We start from the raw sequence: 21777 nt of genomic DNA, 5'->3' as shown, positions 1-21777 counted from the left end.
ATACAAGGCCCTATATATAGGGTATTTACAAGAGATAAAGAGAAACTAAATCAAGGAAATCAAGAAAAAGATGCAGAAAAGATAACGACAAAGAAGGTAACAGTATCCCATAATTATAGAAACTATATTCCATAATTATAGGGATTCCTGTACATTTTGACAGATAGAGAGTTGTGTAGTCTCTCATACCTTTCCTATGTTGCACTGTAATAATTTCTTTTTATATTTTGCATACTTTAATTTCTTGCTTCTTTTCAGAAATCTTATTTTCAAATCCTTGAAAAAAATCAAGAACTTTTTGGCGAGCCTTTCAAAAATTTCAGGTCAACTTTTTCTCACACACCTTTTACAAGCCGGAGGTCTTTATGGAAACAACAACTATACTCTTAGGGTAGAGGACAAGTATTCGTATATCTCACTCTCCCCAGACCGAATAAAAATTCGTTGTCCCAAATTCCATGTCCCCTCCATGTCCACCAATCATTCAAGTCAAATCATCATTTTATTAAGGAGAGAGAATGAAAAGATGAATTAAATAAAAGAATGTACTCTTCACGTGATTGGTGGGACAAGGATATAGGATCCTGGGGCAGCAGAGTTTTATTCCTCCAGACCCTATCTCCAAGTGGATATGCTGGGTTAGTTTTGCTTGGTTTGAATACTCGTATGCTGCCTGTTTCTGTTGTAAGTATCCATTGCTTGTCTTGTTCAGTTTTCCTAACACTCTAGGCTTGTTGACCATGTGTTCATAGGATATGGCATCTCAATACAGTTTAGTCAACCAAGTAAGTTGATAGATTATTTTGGTATCCCTTTAAATTCTTTGGTAATGTTTCATTGTTGGGGTTGTTTGTCAATATTACTTTAAAAACATCTATATGAATATAGATATATGCGACTGCAGCAAGATTTTAGTATTTTTCAGAATGCTGAACTAATGTACCTCATACCTGTCTCACCCGATCCATCCACCCTTATCTGCTTCCCAGGTCAGTAAGTCACTCTGGATCAAGTAAAATGCCATAACCTGAAACAGATATAACAAAATTAGTATAAATTCTAGAAAATCTAATAACTCTAACCACAAATTACTCTAAAATGTAGGTCGGACCATTGATCATTCGTGCTTTAGCTTGCACGCAACTCATCTTTCCCTTAGCTTGCAGTCCATGGCTGCTGGTAACTTATCTTCACCAGTAATCACCACAGCTACATGACCCATTCTTGAAGAAATGAAACCGATTGGCGTCTCTAACTAAAATTTCCCTTTGTACAATTTTCGATATGTACTTGGTCACAGTATGACAGTCCTCACAAACCCGTAAATTCTTCATTACCTGCAACGGCGTTCCAGGTTTTGTCTTCAATAATCCAAATGCAATGGCAAGCCTTTCACTATGCCCACAAAGAATGTCTCTTTTCTCGTCTTCGTCAACATCATGAAGAACAGACCTCAAGTTAGGGACATACCCTTCTTTTGCTATTAAACCAGCAAGAACCTCAAGCAACTGGTTAACCTCTTCATATTGTTCAAAGAACTTGTCTCCACTGCGAAAAGCATAGATCTTTTTACCCATATCCACCCAACTATAACCAGCATCTTTCTTAAGTCCTTTTGCTTTAATGGATTTTCTCACCATTCTAACTTGATCCCACTTCCCTAAAGATGCATACACATTTGAAACCAAAACATGATACCCTGCATTGTTTGAATTCAATTCGATGATATGTTTTGAAGCACGTTCTGCAATCTTGATGTCTCCATTTGCTCTGCAAGCGCTAAGTAAAGTACCCCATATGCTTGCATCAGGCTTCAGTGGCATGGAAAGAATAAATTCCTCTGCTTCAGCCAACTGCCCAGATCGAGAAAGAAGGTCAACAAAACATGCATAGTGTTCAATCTTAGGATTCATCTTGTAATCTTTCTTCATCTGGTTGAAGTAAAAACGCCCTTTTTCAACCAAGCCCGAATGACTACAAGCAAAGATAACGGCTAGAAATGCAATCTGATCAGGAATGACACCTGCAGCTTTCATATTCTCAAATGCTGTTGTGGCCTTCTTGCCTTCACCATACATCCCATATGCATAGATCAATGCCGTCCACGTCACAACGTCTCTGCTTTTCATACGCTCAAATATCAGGATCGAATTTCTCAAAATGCCACATTTTGAGTACATTTCGATCAGTGCATTGGCAATTGGAATATTTGACATGAAACCCGACTTGAAAACACAGCCATGAATCTCTTTGCCTTGTCGTTTCGCTCCAGAACTTGAACACAAAGGCAATGTACTTAAAATAGTGACCTCATTTGGTGGTATTCCCTCAATTCTCATTCGACTAATCATTCTAAACCCTAAATCGTATTCCTCAGAATGAGAGCATGCAGCAATAATGGTATTCCATGATACGGTATCACGATCTTTCATATCCTCAAATTGGTTCAATGCATCGTCCATCTTGCCAGATTTAGCATAAACGTCAATGAGAGCGTTTTTCACAATCACACTGGCATTAAATCCCGATTTAATTGTTTCACAATGAAGTTCCTTTGCTAACTTTATGCTCCTCAGCAGTACACACACCGGAAGAATTGTCACGTATGTAACAAAATCAGGTTTTGTGTCCATTTTCATTGCCCCAAAAGTTGCCAATGCTTCCTCATATTGTGCTGCTTTAATAATACCGTTGATTAAGGAGTTCCATGACGTCAAATCCCTGCTTTTCATTTTGTTAAAAATTTCCCTTGCTGCTGGCAAATTACCACATTTTACATACATATCAATAAGGATATTACTTGCTGTCGTGTGACATTCATACCCATTTACAGCCATGTAATTATGAACAAATTTTCCCGATTTCAAGTCCTCAATGTGACTGCAGGCACCGAGAACAGAAGTAACTGTTAAGAGGTCCGGTTTGTGTTCATTCAGCATCTCCATAAACAACTTGATCGACTCCTGATACAGGCATGCTTGAGAGTACCCAGTGATTATAGTGTTCCAAGTAATGGTATCTCTAACAGCCATCTCGTTAAAAACCCTGTCAGACTCTTTTAAGTTGTTGGATTTGAAGTACACCGAAAGAAGACTATTGCACACTCTTGTATCGATATCAATCCCAAGTTTCACCGACAAACCATGAACCATTTGACCATCCATAATCACACCCAGCCCACTACAAGCAGGAAGAATACTCGTCACCATAAACGAATCCGGTGTCACACCAGCTGTTCTAGATTGGTAAAACGCTTCTAAAGCTTCCTCCCATTCCTCATGGGCACTATAACCTGAAACCAGACTATTCCAAGAAACAACATCCCTCTTTGACATTCCATCAAACACCCGGCGTGCTATGTCCAGCGAATATAGTCTTGCATACATATCAATTAACGCATTGCTGATATATAAATCTGATCCAAACCCCAATACCAAAACATGTTGATGAACAATCTTAGCTATTTCAGACTGCCCTGAACACGCACAAGAATTAATCACCGAAGGAAAAGTAAACGTATCGGGTTTTATATTCAAAACCCTCATCTTTAAATAATGATCCAATGCTTCTAAGAATAACCCATTATGGGTCATCGCTCTTATGATCGTATTCCAAAGATAGACATTGTTCGTAGGCGAAACGCTGACGAAAACCGATGAACATGAATGTTGGTCTTTCAGTTGGGCGTATTTGCTGATGAGTTTGCCAGAGAAGAAAACTGTTCGATCGAGTCCCGAAGTAACTAAAATTGAATGAATTTTGCGAAGTTCTTTAATATCTGATGTTAAAGACAGTGCTTTTGAGATTGAAACGTAGAGAAATTCTTGAATTTGTTGGGCGAAAGGATGCAACTTCAAGTTCAACGGTCGCATTATTTCAAACATTCAACACATAAGAACTGCTCTGATTGGAATCTTCACATTTATAACCACCACTAATGTCGTGTTTTGGAGATCATCAGGAAAGTTCAGCTTGAATTCTCTGTTGCTTGGGCTGAGAAATGTTGGAGTTGCAATGAGCGTGGGTTTACAGGGAAGGTGAGGTTGCGTTTAAAAGATTGATATAATAAGGTCTCTTGTATATTGTGGCCTCTTTGTTGTTTTAACCTTCACTTTCATTAGCTTGATTTCATTGTGATTGAACTTTTGCTTGTTATAACCATTCATGTTAGTTATCAACAGCAAGTTGTTCCACCATCGAGCAAGACTCTCTATCCTTATCATCGTTGTTACCGGATAAGATTCTTAGCTTTTGTCATGTTCATCCGGTAAGGAAAATTACCCGGTAAGTACTTAATGGATAAGCGTTTAGTAAACGACCTCTTATAAATGTTGGAGACTTCGCATTACTTACCAAGCGTGACAGATTTACTTGGTGGAAGAATCTATATTGTTTTTAGGGGTCACCTTACTAAATGCTTATTGAGTAAGCGCTTACCGGCAAGAATCATACTCTCATTTATCTTATCATGTAACATTCTGGGCCATCAAATTGGATTACTAGTAAGGGGTCGTTTACTTAAACATTTACCCGGTACGCGTTTACCGGGTAAATTCAACACTATTACTTAATTACCGGGTAATATTTTAGTCCACTAAAACGGCATCATATCCAACAATTTACCTGGTAAGCGCTAACCATGTAAGAGTCGTCGTCTTCATTTACCGGGTATGACTCTCGGTCCTTGTCTTCGCTCTTACCAGGTAAGATTTTTGGTCCTTGCGTTACTCATCCGGTAAGGTAATGTGATTTGATAAGCACTTACTCAGGTAAGCATTTGATAAACGACTCTTAAGTGTCTTAAACTAGATAGTTTTTCTTTCACTCTTAGTCCTTGCTATTCCTCTTACGGGGTTAGATTCTTGGTCCTTTCTATGCCCCTTAAAGTCTTACCAGGTTAGATTATTAGTCTTTACCATACTCAAATGTAAAAGTAAATGATATCAATAAGCGTTGATCCGATAAGTATTTGGTAAACGGACCGTGGTTGTTTTTAACTTACAAATTTGTTTAAGAAATGTAGAAGGCACCTGGACCCATCCCTTCTTATAGAAGGTTTTTTTGTTTCACTTGTAGTTATGCAATAATCGAAAGAGCCATTAATAGACGGTGTCAACTGAGCTTTTGGGATACGAAAAAGGAGAATGTATTCAAGGACATGAATTGTATTCAATTTTAAGGTTAAATTAATGAAATAACAACCTATTTTTATAAATTTTCTTATTATAATATTTTACTTTTGTTTTTCCTTATTACAACAATATACTTTTAAATTATTTTTTATTAAGGCATTGTACTTTAAAAATCTACCTATTATGGCAGTGGATAACTTGTTAGCTTCTAAACCGGTTAACCCCTTGACCTTTTTTGTTTGTTTGACTTTAATGAAATGATGTGGATAACACATCATTTTGATGACTTAACTAAAATAAAAAATAAAAGCTATTTCAAATTATTATTAGTGATTTTTATTTTTCATTGCTATAATTTTAAAAAAATTTAATTTTTTTGATTTTTTTTTTTGTTAAATTGCATGAAATTAAATATTCTATAGTAAAATATTTCTTAAATAAATATGATAAATTATTTTCGAGATATATTTTGTTTGTAAAAAAGGTAACACTTCTTATTTTATGTTGTTCAAAAAAATACATATCTTTAAAGTTCTTTTTGAAGAGTTACAGAGATAAATTGTGATCAACAATTTTTGAATATTGACATATTAATGAATAATTTAAAAAAAAATTTAATTAATTTAATATATTTATACGTCAAGTAAAATTTTTTAAACAAATATAATATATTCTTTAAAAAATAATATTTTTTTTAGTAAGAAAAAGAACAATTCTTATTTTCTTTTTTCAAAAAATACATATTCTTTTAAAAATATTAGCGAGATAAATTATGTTCTACTAGTTTTATTAATATTGGTATATTAATGAATAATTTAGATTTTTTTTATTCATTTAATATATTTATTAAATAACATATATCTACATATTAAAATTAAAAATACATTATTTAATAAGAACTAATAAATGTTATAATTAAAAAAATTGAAAGTACAATGTTGTAATAAGAAATGTCACATCACTATAGTACGTGTGGACAGCCTACATGAACAATGAGGTGACATGGAAACCTGATATATTGGGTAAATTTAAATCAAAAGGTTACTCAATACTATAATGGGTAAAATTTTCAAAGTGCAATGTCCTAATAAAAAATAGTTTGAAAGTACATTGTTGTAATAAAAAAACCAGAAGTACAATGCTATAATAAAAAAGTTTATGAAACTATATTACTATTTTATGCATTTTGCCCTAAATTTTATTCATGGTTTACAGAAAAAGTTACCTGCATTTATTTATCACATGAAACCATACACGAAAAATAGAAGAAAACGTGAAACAAAATTGCTAAATATTTCAAGTTCTCGACTTCATAGTCGAGATCCTTCACGCAGTATCGTGTATGGGGGGTGGGTAGTTGGTTTCCGGTGAGAAGGGAAATTAAGGTGAGAAGCATAAGATGCACTAGATCAATTATCTTCCAAAATGCAATTAGTGGATGAGCTTGAGATTAAAAATGATCAAATGTTTAGATGTCTTCTTAAGTCTATCACCATAACTTCTCTTCTCCCACGATCCTTCACTCATATGTGTTTATGTATATATCACTACAACAAAATTGGATTTATAGGACATCTCAATCTCTAAGCGTCTCAATAGATCGCTTTATAGGATTTAATTTATATGACCAAAATATAAAGTGTTGTAATAAGTTTATATGACGTTTTTTGGCGTCTTAACAAGTTTTTTAGGACATTTTTAATATAAAGTGTAGCATTAGCAACTTTATAGGACACTTTTGAGAAAGTGTCATATAAACTCAGTTTTTTATAAAACATTTCTTTTTATAGGACTGTTTTTCAAATAGTGTTTTATAAAGTTGCTAATGGGGTGCTTTATATTAAAAGTGTCCTAAAAAAAACTTATTACGATGTCATATAAACTTATTACAACGCCTTTAGATATGACGCTTTATTTTTTTGGTCCTATAAACTAAGTCTTGTAAAAAGGTCTATTAGGACGGCTAGAAATTGGGAGTGTCCTATAAACCCGATTTTGTTGTAGTGTATACATATCATCATACTGATCATTAATCAAACTAAAATTTTAGAATCCTTTTTTTATCCCTTCTACGTTTACCCGGTTTTCATTTTGGTATTGTTATTTTTCAAGGACAAATTTACTAATGAATAATGGTGGTCATTTTTTATTCATTTGTACTCATTTATTTATGTGCGTTTTTGTTTCTATGTTCATTCGTTTAGCATCTTGACAAACGAACACAAATGAACGTAAAGGCGCACGGACAAACACATGTTCTTAACGAATGAACATGAACATAGAAAATTCAGTTTGTTTATTGTTCGTCTTTGTTCAATTGTTCATTCAAGTTAAATGAATGAACACGGTTTAGCCTCCCTTCATGTTCGTTTACGACCCTAATTACTTCGTTGAAAACATATCACTGCTTTAAAACTATTTTCCGCGAAATTCAATAGCGGAATAACCCAAAAGTCAATAGCAGATTTCACGAAAGTTTGTTAAATTCAATGGATTCCGTTGAACATATAAAGTTCTAAATGGCTTAAGGCATGTCACGTGGCACTTAGATCAAACCTTAAGTCTTATGAGTCAGGATGAGGTCATCGAAAATGCGACTCATGACAGTAAATTTGTATATCATATACACAATTCTTTTTACTGTTACTCAATAAGTCGATGACATTGAACAATTTAAAAAAAAATACAATTAGAAGATAGAAGAAATCAAATAACAACTTATTTACTTATTCCTGTATGATACCGGTAACAAACATTTTTGATTCTTTGGATAAATAATTTATACCCATACCAAACCTCTCCTTTGATCACAACTTGATGCAATCTGTCCGTTTAAAGGAAACTGTTTTCTTATCAAGATCATAACCCACTAAGAAATTCATCTGTGCAAGATTCCCGAAGATGACGACACCATCCACCGGAGCAAACGCCAAACAAATCGAATCATTGCTCATTTGAACAAAAGTATTCATCGGATCCAACTTCAAATCGGCGCCATTGAAATGAGCCACCATTACCGGAAGATCCATCACTTCTAACGGATTATAACACAAACCTAAATTATGTTGCAGGTCACCGCCGATAGGGTGGATATCCGCCATTGACCGTCGCACCGCCGATTGCAGCCGTTGGTAGAATTCTCCGGGAACCAACGTCAACGATGTTCCAGAATCTATGATGATGTTACCCTCCACAGATTTAGGTTTAGTGGTGTAAAATTCAACACGTTGGTCTCCGACGGTCATGCCTTGGAAATTCAGGTAGTAAAAGGTTTCTGGGTAACCGGAAAATATCGGGGTAGAAACCACCCCATCTCCGACCACCGTGCCAGCATCACCAAAATACATTTTACTCGACCTTTCTGCATGAGAAAACATCTGCACAAGACAATATGAAAATTTTCTGTTAATCGAAGACCCCATTTGTGAAATGAGTGAAAACGGCCCTCCTCCAAGGCCGATTATCCCACTTTGATCGTAAGTAAACATGCCTGCATTTCTATGGCCGCATCCAAACACAACTTTCGTAAAAGCAAACGAGCTGCCACCATGATCAGAACTCGAACTCGAACTCGAACTCGATTCTAAGGTGATCGTTTCAGTTGCTAACTCGCCGGAACTATACGAGAGATCTCCATACACAACCAGATACAAACAAGTGTTGTCTGATGACGAACAAGATCTCATCGGAACCAACATACACGTTGTCGAATCGCATGTTATCGAATCATAACTGGACGAACTATTTGGGCTGTAAATGGGTGGTTTCTGATCGTAACAGTAGGAACATGGTTCACATTGTGTCCAGATTATGTCACTTCCGGTATCAGCAACACCGAAGATTTCTAGAGGTGGAGTGCCGATCGATATCTTCATGAGATAATCAGCAATTTGAGGATTGGGAAAGATATTAGTTACACCAGACGAACGCATGGAGTTGAAGAACTTAGCACGATCAAAAGACCGATTCATGGCGGAAACCACTCGCCGGAAAAGGGTGTTGGAAGGATCGTAAAACGGAGATGATGGTGAGTCGCGATGGATCAAATCAGTGGTGAAGCTAATGCTGCTGGATCTTACGACCGCAAGTAAACCTAAAAGACATGAAACCGATATGATTGATTCTACTAAGAAACATGCGTTTGATGATAACATAGCTGTTTTCATGGGTTCTGATCGAGGGAGAAGACGATGTCTGTTTGAAGTTCGAATGAGATCTTGAGTATTTATGTTAAAGAAACATGGTTTATTGTTGAACTTCTTTTCTTTCTTTTTTTCGCCATTTGCTTCTTTTTCTTCTAACTACCAAACAAACGTTTCGTGCTCATGATTCAGTGAATGAATTTTGGTCGGCAAAGGCATAGGAACGCCATTGCAGCGTGTGCATAAGTTGCTCTCAGTTACACTGTTTATACTAAAGAACTGTCACTCTTTGGCCCGCCCGTTGTTGGGGATCGAGGGCGGGCTGGCGGTGGCAGATCCAGGATTTTGGTCTAGTGGGGCACCTTTAAGGTAGCTTAAACGCCCACAAAGTCGTCCGATGTGTTTTTAGTCTAATTCCACCATTTCAAGAGATTTTTGAAGTTTTTTTTGGATTATTTCGAGGGATTTTTAAGGGTTTTTTTATTGATTTCGAAATACTTTTTTCAGTTTTTTGGTTGATTTCGAGATACTTTCTTAGTTGGTGGGGGCTCTAACAAGAAATTAATGAGGAAAACCATGGTAGAAAGTAAAAAGATAACTTTTAACCTAGGAAAGTTATTTTTTTTATTTTTTAATGGAGGCCCTTCCCCCCATCTTTTACATAGTAAGTCCGCCACTTGGGCTTGTACTAGCGGCCCGACAGAATAAGGGCCGGAATTTTTTAAATTTATATTGTTTGTAAAAAAAGATCGTGTTTTAAAAGGCTCAAATCGTGATAGACCAAAAGCCTTGGGGCCGAATCCCGACTTCAATTGGGATTTCTAAATTCTAATGTGTGAAACGTGACGGGCAATTGGAGAAAAATCACGACCTTCCTTCTAGTCCATCGACGGAATCACTCATTTGTTCAAGTCGTGAGACAAGAGGTGAATTCTTATTTGGTTTTTCTTTGGTTTCTTTTGAAAGTGTGTTTGAATTCTTCGCATAAGTTAAAAGTTATTGAATGAGACTCATGAGATCGTGTGTAAATGTTGCTAATAATTGTTCTTGTAATAATGTGGTGGATGTAGATTTAAATGGTTTTTTCTGAATCATAAGTGTTGCAGATAACTTTGTTGTATCAATCAGTGTCGGTACTTAAAGTTCTTGAGTTCGCTTGCTAAAGTTGCAAATCGTTAACCAAATGTTTCAATTGCTTATTGGATTATGTTGGTAGTACATATGACCGTAGCATCTGCTGAAAAAAGTTTTTCAATGTTCAAGTTATTAAAGACGTATTTGAGATCATCAACGTCATAAGAAAGGTTAAACGGGTTGGCAATAATATGTATTGAAAAAAAATATTAGTATTATTGTTTTAGATACTCCCTACTAGAGAAATGTAAATACAGTCCGGTTGCAAAATGATATATTACTACCTGGTTATTCAACCAGGTCGTAACGGGGGGTAGTAATGTCACGGTTATGCTACCCGGTTGAACAACATGAATGTATTTTCCTAATGGAACCCGATTTTATTATTTTAGGGGGTAGTATTTGGTTAGTAAGGGTCGTGAGTGTTGCTTAATATAATCTGGTTCTTTTTAAATATCCGGGTAGTATTTTTGCCGATAACTAATGGAACCCAATTCTTTTTCTTTAGAAATCGGATAATATTAGTGTGTTTTTCGATTACCAACAAATCAAAAAGCAGAAGTATTGCATCTGATCAAATATACCAAAAAATCACATATTGCGTCTATCGTATCAAAACATCAACCAAAACCATAATGTACTTGAATGGCCCGCATTCTGGATGTATAGGTTCACAATTATCACATTGTATTCGTTGTAAGAATGTAACATTTTTGTATTATTTCTTTAGCTTTAAGATGATCTCATTCCTGTGTAGGCTAAGGAGCAGGGTTAGGAAAAGTTTTATGTGTATTCGAGAAGGCAATATAATGACGATGGTGCTTTTTGTCCTGCATAAATCAACAGTTGTTATTTGGATAATTATCTCCATTTACCTTTCACTCGAAAGAGGATGTATCTATATGTATTTTCAACAAACAGACTATTATGTGATGATCATTGTGTCCCACGTGGTCATATCGAAACATTTATGTGTCTTTATCCCAAAGTTCTTTATTGATAATAAAATATGATTCAATGACCTAGATAATCCACTAGTTTAACACATTATTTCTCTAATATCTTATGTACATATACCTATTTTCATCCTCGTAATATGATTTTCATGTGAAACGAATATCTTAACAAATGTTATATTAATGTAGTGCTTTGTGACTAGTAATCTTGTGCCATTAGGCAACAAGGAGGTGACAGTTTAGCATATGAATTTGGTTGGAGTAATTATAGACAGCTAATTCAATAAGTATTAATCTATCGATTAAGATTGTGTGAGAGGTCCTATAAAAACACTGAAGTTCTCCTTGATACATTTCTACATTTAATGGAGAATATTGATAGTTTTGTATTTGTTTTTGATGTATTTCAATATAACTTCAATAATTATATATTCGATTTTACATATGCAGATGGAATTAATTTAAAACTTGAAATAAATTTTAAAATCAATAAATTTCAACTTGTTCCCTTTTTTATATGAAAATTTATTAAAACATTTTCTCTTTGATTATTCATTATCTCCTAGTCGGTAGTTGCATTTCTGTTCCGAAGGTTGGAAAATCATTCCCAACTCTTGCCATAACCATTTCCATTGTCTCGTCCACGTGGTGCGCATAGATGACATGTGTGTGTGAAATTGTCTTTAACTTACTGTCATTTGGAGTTATTTCTACCTCTAACGTTTGCTTTATTGACCTCAAGACTTTTCTTTGTCCCAACATGTCTAACATTGTTATTTGAAAGTACCTTGTTACGTCTTTAAACCACTTGCAATAGGTTGATGAGTTAGTCTAAAGGTTTTCAAGCTTATAATGGTTCGGTAGTATGATTGCTGATATATTAAAGATGGAAATGGTGTTATGAATCACGTCATTGTCTGTGATTTCCTTACCACATGGATAGATAGGTGTTTTAAGACACTGTTTCTTTACTGTAATCAATATCTTCTTGTAATCGAGTAAGCGAGTTTTATTTCATTGTACAATTAGGCCGGGAAGTACATGTTTATGAATATTCTCGGTTCTCCTTTTCAGGGCGTCCCTGAGTTATTTCAGGGTTTCTAGCACAAGGTATTCCCTCTGAAGATTAAAACCGATGTGTCGTCTGAAAAACTTAAAGGTATTTACTTGTATCTTCTCAAATGCTTGGTTTTTAGGGTCAATACAGGAGTTGATTTTTAAAGTATTTTATTATACCTTTTCGACGAAGGTAGTCTCTACATGGTACAAACATCTACTGTATACAAGTTCTTTTGAGTTTACGACATCAAATTTGGGATGAATTGTTTCAACCATTACGAAAAATAAAGGATAGTATATGATTTTTTACGAAAAATAAAGGATAATGATTCATAATCGTTATTTTATACATGAAATTTCAGTATCATGCCAATATCGGATTTTTAAACATTAACTTCTTTACATACTTTTACTGATAATACTTTATCAATATTTCAATTTTCGATAATAAATCACTCACTCTATTGGATTTTCAGGTTATAGAAGAATCACATGGATTACTTGAAGTTTCTATGAATCTTAGAGCTATTTACACTCATGTGCAGGGGCGGAACACAAACTTTCCAAGTGCAGGGGCCGGACCTAATATTATATATTTTCAAAAATACCAAAAATACCAAAAATATACTATCAACTACGAAAGATAGCACATAACAGCAAAACCGAAAACCAAACCGAGTGAATTGGAACCAAAACCACCAATAGCACATAATAGCACATGTGGGAATTGGAACCAAAACCGATGGAGTTAGAGTTTCCTATAAGAGGAACATATGTCCCCTTCTCAAACTTTCTCTTATAAGCACATTGAGTTAGAGNGAGTTAGAGTTTCCTATAAGAGGAACATATGTCCCCTTCTCAAACTTTCTCTTATAAGCACATTGAGTTAGAGATTCCTATAACAGGATTGGATGGAAGTCTCACTGAGGTGAACATCACAAAAGCTCCAAATTCAAGTGCATTTTTTGTATATAATGAATTTGTTTCATTAATGGGCCATTCTACACGTGTAGAAATGCTAGCTGAATCATTTGTTGATACACGGTTACCTTTAAGTCTGGTTACTGAGGAGAATTTTAGTCCTTTAGTAATTTATGATGTTGGAGAAAATGCTTATGGCTTTGCAGTGTGGTTCAGAAAGCAATCCACAACCCAGAATCGCACCATGGTTTGGATGGCTAAGCTTTGATTATCCGACTGATACCCTTCTTCCCAATCAACCTTTTACTGAAAAAACACACACACAACTTGTTTCTTCAAGAAGTTCTACTAATCACTCTTTGCCTCTTTGGGTTTCAATAAGGTTTTTTTTCGATATTGAGAACATTCTTCAACTTCTTTAATCTTTACACTGGTCTAGGAACAAGAACTATTTACTGGCCTAATCTTAGGGTTTTGATTTCAAAACAAAAAGTGCAGCAGAACAGGGGAGAAGACCAATGTCCAATCACCAATGGTTTAATTTTATAACTTATCTCTATACTCTAYWGYTGGTAGGAAATTCAGAACATATTAGGTTACAGAAGGACTTACCGTCGTCGAGAGCTCGCCGCCTGCGTCGCTGATGCGGTGCTGCTGCCTGCGGCCTGCCTGTCGTCGTCCACTCGTCGCCTCGTCACTCATGACTCTCGTCGATGTCCGCCTTCCGGCTTTCGCTGTTGTCTGCGTCGTCGCTGGATCAAGAGTGGACTAAAGAGTGGAGGGGCCGGTTGATTTTTTGTGTATACTTCAAGCTTATGGACCAAGAATAATACCCTATCTAGACAAAAAAGCACATGGGTCAGGGCCCCTAAAGACCCCTTAGGCCATCCGCCCCTGCTCATGTGACAAAATTCTTTTGATATACTGTGATTTTTTTTTAAAAATCAGATTATATCATTAATAACTATATTGTTTTTGGCATGAGGCCAAATTTCTTTGGTTTTGACATAAAGTCAAATTCAAAAATCCGATTATAACATTAATAACTATATAGTTTTTGGCACTAGGCCAAAATCTTTTTGGTTTTGACATAAAGTCAAATTCAACACGGATATTTTCGGACTTTTTGATAAAATACCAAAAAAAAAACAAGGATTAAAAATGTAACTTTCAAAAATTCATTTATAAATTTGCGAATTACAAGTAGAAACTCTTAATTAACCCAAGCATTTGAATATAATTAGAAGGGTACTCGTGCAATGCATCGAGACACATCTTAATTTTAGTGTTTCGTTTTATTCTTTTTTTATGTCGATATAATACGATTTTATGTGGTTTTGAAAATGCGATAATATTTTTATTTTTTTAATAAAATATACATTGGAAAAGATCATAAAATTTTGAAAATATACATATTGATATTAGTATCAAATTAATCTTTTTAAAAATCCTTGTTAATTTAATTTATGTTTAGTAACGAAATAATTTAATTTAAGTTTAATAAAATAATTTTTTTATAAACATAATAACTAAATATTATGTTAAAACGCAATTATTATTTTAATTATATTTTTTATATTTAAAATGAATGTTTATCCAGTATTTGATTAACACAAATTCAAACATGGAGTTTAATTAAGTTGTACTTACGCACGATTTGCTTGTAACTTAATTAAGTAATATGCATCAATAAAAAATACTTTATGCATAAAAATAGTTTTTAAATTTTTTTATTAAATATTTTATAATATAGTATAGATACATGAGAGAATAAACTTAAAGATTAAATCCATAGAAAATAAACATTTAAATATGCATTTGAATAAAGTGAAACATTTAAAATAAATTATGATAACATGCATTAAAATAAATAATTCAATACTAATTAAATAAATAAATAATATTGATCAAATTAAATTAATCAACTAATTGCGTCCAACAATTTACGAAATAAAAAATTATAATTAAAGATATATTAGAAGAGTACTTGTGCAATGCAGTAAGACACATCTCAGTTTTAATGTTCTATTTTATTATTTATTTTTGTCGATGTTATAATACGATTTCATGTGTTTTTAAGAAAACATTAATGATTTTATTTTTGAAGATAAAATATAAATTTAAAAATATAATAAAAATTTAAAAAAATATATATATATCAATGTTAATATCAAATCAATTATTTAAAAGTTCACATTTTTATGTAATTTATTTAATTTATCCTTATTATTATAATTTAATTTAAGTTTAATAACAAAATAATTTATTTTTGGTTTAATAATATAAATATTTTAATAGATAATAATTAAGTATTCTGTTAGAACTCAATGATTATCCTAATTATATTTTAGATTTTTTATATTTAAAATGATATATTTATCCTGTATTTGATTATGTTTATCTGCAGTTAGTTACACGAATTCAGATATAGAGCTTTAAAGTCGTACTTACGCACAATCTACTTGCAATCTTGAGTTTTAAGTAATATGCATTAATAAACGGTAATTTACGCATAAAAAGTGGTTTTTAAGAGTTTTTGTCAAATACTTTATAATATAGTATAGATTTAAATGGTATTATTTAAGAAAATTGTTTATTTTATAATGATAATAATAACAAATTGGGAAGAGAAAAAAACTTACGTGTTATCTTCCTTCGTTTGTTTCCAATATCAATACGTTAATTATAGGGTCTTTTAAAGAGTACGTGTTGATAATGTGTTACAAAAAAAAATAGAACAACAGTAAATAGAGTAAATGAATCTGTAATTCTCATTAATCAAAAATTCCTTTAAATTTGGATGAGCTTACTATGAAAATAAAACGTTTGTTATGTTAAATTTTGATATTTGGAAATTATTTTATAATCACTTTCTTTTGATGATGACACATAACTTTCGATACAGACGTAAATTAAATGGAAAAAGATGGAAAAATGACAGTAAAAATCTCCAAATTTTAAGAAATCCCTGAAATGATGGTGTAAAAGTGAAAATGATGCTTTATTATTTCTACAATGGAAGAGTATATCTGAAATTTAACATCTAATTATCTGCTTGAATAGCAATTAATAATCAACATGATATTGCTCATACTTCTGATTATTCAATAATCATATCAAAGCATATGTAATTTTTTCTGTGCAAGCATTTAGGTTTACATACTCCTTACTAGTATTATTGTGTGACACAAGTTGTGACATATAAGCACTTACCAAGTAACATTATCTCATCGGATGAATATGGTAAGGACAAAGAATCTTACCCGGTAAGAACGAGACAAGGACCAAGAGTCTTACCCAGTAAGTGAGGGCGACGACTCTTACTACAGTAAGCACTTACCGGGATTGTTGCATACAATGTCGTTTTGGTGGACTAAAATCTTGTCCGGTAAGTAAATAATGGTGTTAAATTTTACCGGTAAGCACTTACCGGATAAGTGTTTGGTAAACGGCCCCTTACTGTTGTAATGTCTAAAATATAAAATATGTAAATTTGAATGTAATGTTTCTTAGAGATTTTAATTTTCCATTCTCCATTTAAAAAATTTAAATTTTTTTTTGTTAAAGATGCTCTAACCTCGTTCATTTCGTGTAACCAGTTATGTACCCGTGCACGATGTTGCACGAAGGATCTCGATTTTGAAACTGTCAACTCGAAATAGCAATCATGTTATGTTTCTTCTATACATTGTCCCTCTCGATATTAATTTTATGAAGACAAAGTTCTTCAGTTGTTTAATGTACATACATAGGAATCATGCATTGATTCTAAAGTACTTTAGCTTATACATATAGGTCTATTATGTTTACATCACCCAAAAGATACTCCAAAAATGACATTAGCAGTTTTGATGTTTGATAAAGAAGGTGAACTGTGTCGACATAAGAAATTGAGAAATCCGAGAACATGGTGTTCACACATCAGCAGCTGTGAGAGACGACATATGTGCAATATCAAAATGGATCATATTTACAATATGACAAAGGATCGTGTGAGAAGAGAGCTAAGGTGAGAAGTTAAGAAGAGATCTGAACCCTTGGTTACTTTTAATCTCAAACTCACTCATGAATTACGTTGATATGGGGATTGATCCGGTGCATCTCGATGCATCTCATTCAAATGTGCATCTAAAGGTAGAGATCACGTCTTATCCTTCTCACTGTAACTTTTATTCTCACCGGAACTCACCCCTTTACAACATACGCAACAAATTAAAACATATATCACTAAGCAGACAAGGAATCCAAAAGATTAGCTAGTCTTGTTATTTATAGAACATTACACTTTTTCCTAGACTAAGAATAATCGAGTTAAAAATCTATAGAAGCAATTTTCTGACTGAACCGTCAAGATCTACATATATGAGTAATATGATTTGAACCGTCAAGATCTACATATATGAGTAACGACTCCAATGGTAGTATGATGACAAGGTTCACACGCCATGCAACTTTACTCTTCCAAAATCGTCGATTTGTAAATTGCACGAAAATTTTGAAGATCTCAGCAACATCTTTTGAGGGTTAAGTCTGCTTGTCAAGATACAGGAGCAAAAGTCATTCTTAGATTTTAAATTCAGATTTAAAACTGCTAATTTCTTATATTTAAGTTCCTTCCAGATACATGCCCCAAATTCGAGCTGATTCAGGACAGGAGCAGGTCGTATACATATAACCGCTTACCACCTACGCTCCGTTATGGAATCTTCACTCCATTGAAAGCTCTTACAAATTGTATGAGTGTTGAAGGTCTTCAATTTGATTAGGCTTCTATGTTGGGAGCATTTCGGAGTGTAAATCCATCGTGGGATGTGGAGAGTTTTGATCCTTTTGTTCCGAGAGGAATAACCTCTCATCATATTGCACTCACATTGGAGGACAAACATAACCAATAACCTTTCACTTAATAGATTGACATTAAGTGCTTATGGCTTGATTTAGGATGCTACCACATTAGCATATATTCAACACTATTGAAAGTACTACTTGCTGGACAAAATGCATAGGAGTATCAAACTTTATGCTAATTGGATTGAGAGCAGCAATCATTTGTCTAAGAAATTCCTCATCAAGAAACCAATAGAATGTGTCCCCTGCAATTAGAGCAATCATTACACAAAGCCTAAAACTAACAAACTAAGCATAAACATAAAGAGGATGTGAAAAGGGTTCATGCTAAATCAAGCCATAAGCACTTAATGTCATATAGAGTAAGGGACCGTTTATTAAACGCTTACCCGGTAAGTACTTACCAGACAATTTTCCTCACCGGATCAACATAGCAAAGACCAAGAATCTTACTCGGTAAGAGCGATGATTATGATGAAGAGTCTTACCCGGTAAGTGAGGGTGACAACTCTTACCTGGGTAAGCGCTTACCAGGTAAATTGTTGCATAAGATATTGTTTTGATGTACTACAATCTTATCGATAAAAATAAATTATAATCTTGATTTCTACAGGTAAGCACTTACCGAGTAAGCATTTGGGTAAACAGCCTCTTCAGTCTACTTGATGATAATGTGTTCCTTGAAGAGTGGGTGGTGAGGGAAGGATTAGATCGATTCCAGAGGAATCGAGAGGGAGTAGAGATAGAGAGAAATCAGCGATCGTGGAAAGGAGAAGGAGAGAAATAAGGGGTCGTGCGCACAAGGGATTGGTAAGTAGCTTTAGTATATGTACCGTGGGCGTTTACCCAACGTTGTTACTCGGGTAGGTGCTTAACAAGTAACATTACCTCACCGGATGAATATAGTAAGGATCAAGAATCTTACCCGGTAAGAGCGAGACAATGATCAAGAGTCTTACCCGGTAAGTGAGTGCGACGACTCTTACCACGGTAAGCGCTTACCGGGTAAATTATTGTACACTATGTCGTTTTGGTGGTCTAAAATCTTACCCAATAAGTACATAATAGTGTTAAATTTTACCGGTAAGTACTTACCGAATAAGTGTTTGATAAACGGCCCCTAATAGAAGGGTATTCGTGCAATGCATCGAGACACATCTCGATTTCAATGTTTCATTTTATTCTTTATCTATGTCGATATAATATGTTTTATGTGGTTTTTAGAAAACGATAATGTTTTTATTTTTGAATAAAATATAAATTTGAAAAAAAATATATCAATGTTAGTATCAAATTAGTTATTTAAAAGTTCTTGTTTTGTGTAAATTCTTTCATTCAAAAATTATTATTATAATTTAATTTAATGTAACAAAATAATTTAATTTAGATTTAATAACATAATTTTTTATAAAGATAATCATTAAGTATTCTGTTAGAACTCAATGATTATCTTAATTATATTTTAGATTTTTTATATTTAAAATGAGATGTTTATCTTGTATTTGATTATGTTTATATGCAGTTAGTTACACGAATTTAAATATAGAGCTTTAATAAGTTGTATTTATGCAAACTTACTTGTAATCTTAATTTTTAAGTAATATGCATTAATAAACAATACTTCATGTATAAAAGATAGTTTTTAAAAGTTTTTTTTTCAAATACTTTATAATCTTTAACTAAACAAACAAGGTAAATAAGTAAAAATATTTTTCTATTAAATTCAAATTTTCTTACCATAATCCAATTAATGTTTGTTGACTTTAAAAAGAGATACAATTTCATGTTTGACCATGTAATATATTATCTCTATATATATATTGTTTTAAATCAATTCTAAAGATTGAATTAGAAAGCAATTAATGTATTTCCATTTTCTAAAACTAATTAATCTTTTAAACCATTAGTTTTCTTTATAAAACATATTTTAAATATGTCACAATAATCACATAGCCTTCTTAAATTACATTCTAAAATCAAAAAATATCCCATTAAATACAACTTATATCAGTATCAAATTAATCTTTATTCCAAAACAATCGTTTTCGGTCACTTACACCTTCAACCCCGTACAATCCGTACGCCTAAACGACAAACTTCTCTTTCCTAAATCATAACCTACCAAAAAATTACTTTGTGCCAAGTTCCCGAAAATCGCGTTATCTGAACTCGGCGCCATCGCTAGACACATAATACGCTTACTGACCATCACAAATACGTTATATCTAAGCAACGGGACATCCGCCCCCTCGAAATGCATCGTGATTTCAGGGGCGTGCTTAACTCGTTTTGCACGATAACACAAACTCAATTGTTTCTGAGGGTCTTTAACAGTTCTCACATCTGTAAGATTCTCCTTAATAGCCGTCTCGACTTTTTCGTATAGTTTCGTAGGTAACATTGTTAACATTGTACCCGAATCCACGATCATGTTCCCTTTGTGCATCCGCTTTAAGGGGTTTGTCGAGTCGCTGTATTTCAGTCGTCTATCGCCAACAGTGATCCCTTCTAGCGTGACATAGTAAAAGGTGCGCGGCCATTTTGGGACGAGTGGAGTCGAAACGGCTTGTGACCCGGAACTAATGTCACCGAAGATCAGTTTACTGGACAGTTTCGACAAATGATCGTCCGTCGGGAATGGAATCAGGCAGTATGAAAACTCGGGTGTCACTAAAGTACTTATTTGTGACACAAGAGAGAAGTCTCCTCCACCGAGGCCGATAATGCCACCCCAGGTTTCTCGGAAAACACCGCCATTGCGGAACGAACATCCGAAAACGATATCTTGGAGAGGCTGACCACCTAATTTGATGGTTTCTGTAGCGACATCACCGACGCTATAAGATCCGTCGCCATAACTCAAGGTAAACTGACAGTTTTTCGTTGATGAGCAATTGTTATCAAACAATGATATGGTCTTGCATGTCTCTGATTTACAACCAAGGGCTTTGTAAGTCGAAGATAGCTTCGGGTTAAAAATCGAACCTGTGTGCTTATAGCATTGAATGCAAGGCTTACACTGTATCCACGGCAAATCGCTACCGGTATCTGCGATGGCCAAGACTTGATGTGATGGATTTCCGAACGAAATGTTCATGAGAAACTCCGCTTGATCGGGGATTATTTGGGTTTGGTACGTCAATGAGTTCGATTCGAAACGTTTGGCATTGTTGAAAGAGCGTTGCAGAGCTCGACTAAGGCGTTGGGAAAAGGTCATTCCGTAATCGTAAAAGGGGGATTGAATGGAATCGTGATGGATGAGGTCGACGACAAATGTAGCACCGGAGGCCGTGCCTATGGTTGTCACCGGAGAACAACCCACGGTGTATAAAATGGCTAGTGTTATCCCAAGGGCCAGTGAGAAAACCTCCATGGTGTTGTTTTTGTGACAAATTTGTGTTTAACTCCAAGGATTGCTAGCAATTTATATAGGAAAAACATTTTGAAATTTTAATTAATTATACGATTTGACAATATATATATATATATAGTCGGATTTATGGGAGAAAGAGAGATAAGATAGAAACCTAAGAAGAGATTTCTACAATTGGATGTACGTTAAAATAGATACACTGGATCAATCAT

General features: G+C 34.1%; 3 protein-coding genes across 3 annotated transcripts; all 3 read right to left on the bottom strand.

The window, feature by feature from the left end:
* Window positions 1–1190: 1190 nt before the first annotated feature.
* LOC112520375 (pentatricopeptide repeat-containing protein At3g03580) lies at window positions 1191–3998 on the bottom strand. The gene has a single exon (XM_025128746.1). The coding sequence runs from the start codon at window positions 3882–3884 to the stop codon at window positions 1191–1193; it is 2694 nt and encodes an 897-aa protein (XP_024984514.1). The 5' UTR covers window positions 3885–3998.
* A 3941-nt stretch (window positions 3999–7939) lies between these two features.
* LOC112520060 (aspartic proteinase CDR1-like) lies at window positions 7940–9298 on the bottom strand. The gene has a single exon (XM_025128364.1). The coding sequence runs from the start codon at window positions 9296–9298 to the stop codon at window positions 7940–7942; it is 1359 nt and encodes a 452-aa protein (XP_024984132.1).
* A 10947-nt stretch (window positions 9299–20245) lies between these two features.
* Window positions 20246–21565, bottom strand: LOC112520059 (probable aspartic protease At2g35615). Its single transcript, XM_025128363.1, has one exon. It carries the CDS (start codon window positions 21563–21565, stop codon window positions 20246–20248), a length of 1320 nt encoding a protein of 439 aa, XP_024984131.1.
* Window positions 21566–21777: the final 212 nt, after the last annotated feature.

The sequence above is a fragment of the Cynara cardunculus genome, assembly GCF_001531365.2.
Source record: "Cynara cardunculus var. scolymus isolate 2C chromosome LG 10, CcrdV1, whole genome shotgun sequence".
NCBI classification, from domain to species: domain Eukaryota; kingdom Viridiplantae; phylum Streptophyta; class Magnoliopsida; order Asterales; family Asteraceae; genus Cynara; species Cynara cardunculus.
Note: the sequence above shows the minus strand (reverse complement) of the source record. Positions and strands in the feature narration are given on the sequence as shown.

Excerpts from the sequence above, each read along its gene's own strand:
- LOC112520375 (XM_025128746.1), bottom strand. The coding sequence starts at position 3,884 with ATGTTTGAAATAATGCGACCGTTGAACTTGAAGTTGCATCCTTTCGCC.
- LOC112520060 (XM_025128364.1), bottom strand. The coding sequence starts at position 9,298 with ATGAAAACAGCTATGTTATCATCAAACGCATGTTTCTTAGTAGAATCA.
- LOC112520059 (XM_025128363.1), bottom strand. The coding sequence starts at position 21,565 with ATGGAGGTTTTCTCACTGGCCCTTGGGATAACACTAGCCATTTTATAC.